This window comes from Pavona decussata, unplaced genomic scaffold, assembly GCF_977016875.1.
Source record: "Pavona decussata unplaced genomic scaffold, jaPavDecu1.1 SCAFFOLD_344, whole genome shotgun sequence".
Lineage (NCBI taxonomy): Eukaryota > Metazoa > Cnidaria > Anthozoa > Scleractinia > Agariciidae > Pavona > Pavona decussata.
Genome location: NW_028145729.1, coordinates 432,501 through 435,000, shown reverse-complemented (window position 1 = coordinate 435,000; position 2,500 = coordinate 432,501). Strand labels below are relative to the sequence as shown.

The 2,500-nt window shown below is 38.3% G+C and overlaps 1 protein-coding gene across 6 annotated transcripts in view; it reads right to left on the bottom strand.

The window, feature by feature from the left end:
* The window catches only part of LOC146453223 (uncharacterized), a 71,795-nt gene that overhangs the window by 57,651 nt on the left and 11,644 nt on the right, over positions 1-2,500 (bottom strand). For all 6 annotated transcript variants that reach the window (XM_085096859.1, XM_085096863.1, XM_085096861.1 and 3 more), the window contains exon 9: positions 1-3. This exon is cut by the window's left edge and continues 94 nt beyond it. In XM_085096859.1, coding sequence (XP_084952985.1) covers positions 1-3 — 3 coding nt within the window. The remainder of the gene's footprint in view (positions 4-2,500) is intronic.

The window sequence follows — 2,500 nt, the reverse complement described above, 5'->3', positions numbered from 1 at the left end:
TCCCTAAAAACAATTGAAACATCAGAATTCGTGAGTCATAGTCACTAATGACTGTAGTAGTTAGCATGCACTGCACGTGATTAAGGACGGTGCCATATAATAAAGAAGTATTTTTGTGTGGTTTATGACTATGCGGGAAAAGCCGATCTTAGCAAGGGCTATTGGAATCTTAAAAAGAAAATTGGGGGTAACCACGCATTTTTTAGAGACAATTGAGAAACAATAATTCAAAAAAGCAGTAAAATACAAAGCAATAAATCGCGGGGTTTTTTTTCATATTGAAGCATTATTATCTCTGAAAAATGCATGGTTAACCCCAATTTTCTTTCTGGATACCAAGAACACTTGCTAAGTTCTTCTCTCTCCGTATAGTTTTAAACAGCGCAAAAATATCCCTATATTAGTAGGCACCACCCATAGGAAACCCGAGTATCTCGAGATGCGCAGAACCTATGCGCAGTAACAAAAGTAGGCACCGTCCTTAAAGGGAGGGGTTCACATTTCAACTTTATGGCCTTAAAAATCCCACTCACATGTACTTCAGTAATCACATTCCATAATTAGTCCAAGCAAAATGACTGATGACCAAAATTCACAGAAAATGCCAGTGGATTGTATTCATATTGTCGATATTGAATTTAGCATTGACCCGTAGGATTTCGTCCACGGTTGACGTGTTTACAGTTATTTGCATGCGAAATAACGCAATCATATGAAAAAAATACCAGCCGAGTTACCTATTCCCTTCCGAATGGTTCATAAACAGCGAATAAAATTAAACAGGCTTGGGTCATAGCGAGCAAAGGCGAAAAAATATGTTTTACGGTATCCAGTCGTTTCGTACCCACGGACGTGAGTAACGAGTCATGCATCAGAAGCAAAACATATTTTCAGCAGATACATATATATTAATTTTATACAATATAACAATGGACATCTTGGCACGAACTCACTCTCAAAATGCTTTATTCTTATGATTATTGACCAAGGTACGAATCGACCAGAGGCTTGGGTACGAACCAACTGAGATTGGGTACAAATCGTCTGAGTGCGAAACGTCTGTGGGTACGAAACGACTGGATACCGTAAAGGCAAACCACTTAAAAGAGATGGTGATTTCCATTTACAAGACCATGCGACTTTCATTAATAGGAGGCCGGAAACAGGAGCAATTGCAAATGGAATAGAATTTTCTGATGTTCTGCTCCGTCGATGAGGAAAAGAGGAGTTCTCTAAACCTGAGAGCACCTGATCACCACCATATGATCCATCTGATTTCTAACTATAAAACGTCCAGATTTTCCATGCAAATGGTTAAGCACCGAATGGTAATGACTGGTACCTGAACATGCCGTTCTAGCAATGCTATTAGGATTTTGCCGATGACAGAAAAACAGTTTATGGCAATAACGTTGCATTACATATGTAAGTAATGTTTAAAAAACGAGCAGGAGTGTGTTTAATCAGGTTTTTTGAACGGCTTCAAAAAAATTCCTGGAAAAGTGTGTGTCAAGAGAGTTCATAACAATGATGCTTTTATGAACGTTGGAAATTAGGATATGAGAAAAACACTAATGAGTGTTTTATCAGCTGATAAAACACCACATACTAATAAGGAGGAGGTTTATCGATATAGAGTCACTGCACGTGATGTACTATCGACCATTTGATAGGTAAATGGGCTTATGAATTATTAATGAGTTTTTGAATTATTGTCAATGCTACTGAAATTGATTCCTATCAGCATTGCTGTTAATAATGATGACGATGTGATAGTGAAGGTGGTAACAATGATAATGATGATGATGATGATCTGATGATGGTGATAATGATAAGGATGATGACACTGTTAATCATGCAGATACTGTTAACTAAATGATACTAGAACTTCCTACTTGTGCCACTGCTACTGTTGATGCTACATGTAATGATGATGATGATTATTCAAACGGAGATGAAGATGACATGGTGATGGTGATGATGATAATGATGATGATCACCGGCAACAATGCGTAATCTTTAATTCAGTGCTGATAATGCTGGTGACAATAAAGTTGATGAAAATGGCAAGAATGTTGATTATTCAATTAAAACATTTAAGTGTATATGACAGATTTTTTTTTATTTGCTTGATTGAATCTTCTTGTTGTTCTCGTATGAAAATCGCAAAAATGAATTTGCTATCGATTTTTCTTCGCCTCGTTTGAGGCGGTCAAAGACGTGAAATTTCACTTCCAGCTGTGTACAAAACCGCACAAGGCGGGAGACTAGGGATAGTGGACTTGTGACGTCAATACAAGAACGCTGCTTTCGCGAATTCTCTGTTTCCCTTTTTGCACGTCTTTCGTGTTGCTGCAGCCGTAAACGACGCACCACAGCACCATATTTCTTCCTTTGCATAAAGAAAAACACTGAAACAGAGAATCCGCGAAAGCAGCGTTCTTGTATTGACGTCACAGGTCCACTATCCCTAGTCTCCCGCCTTGCGCGGTTTTGTACA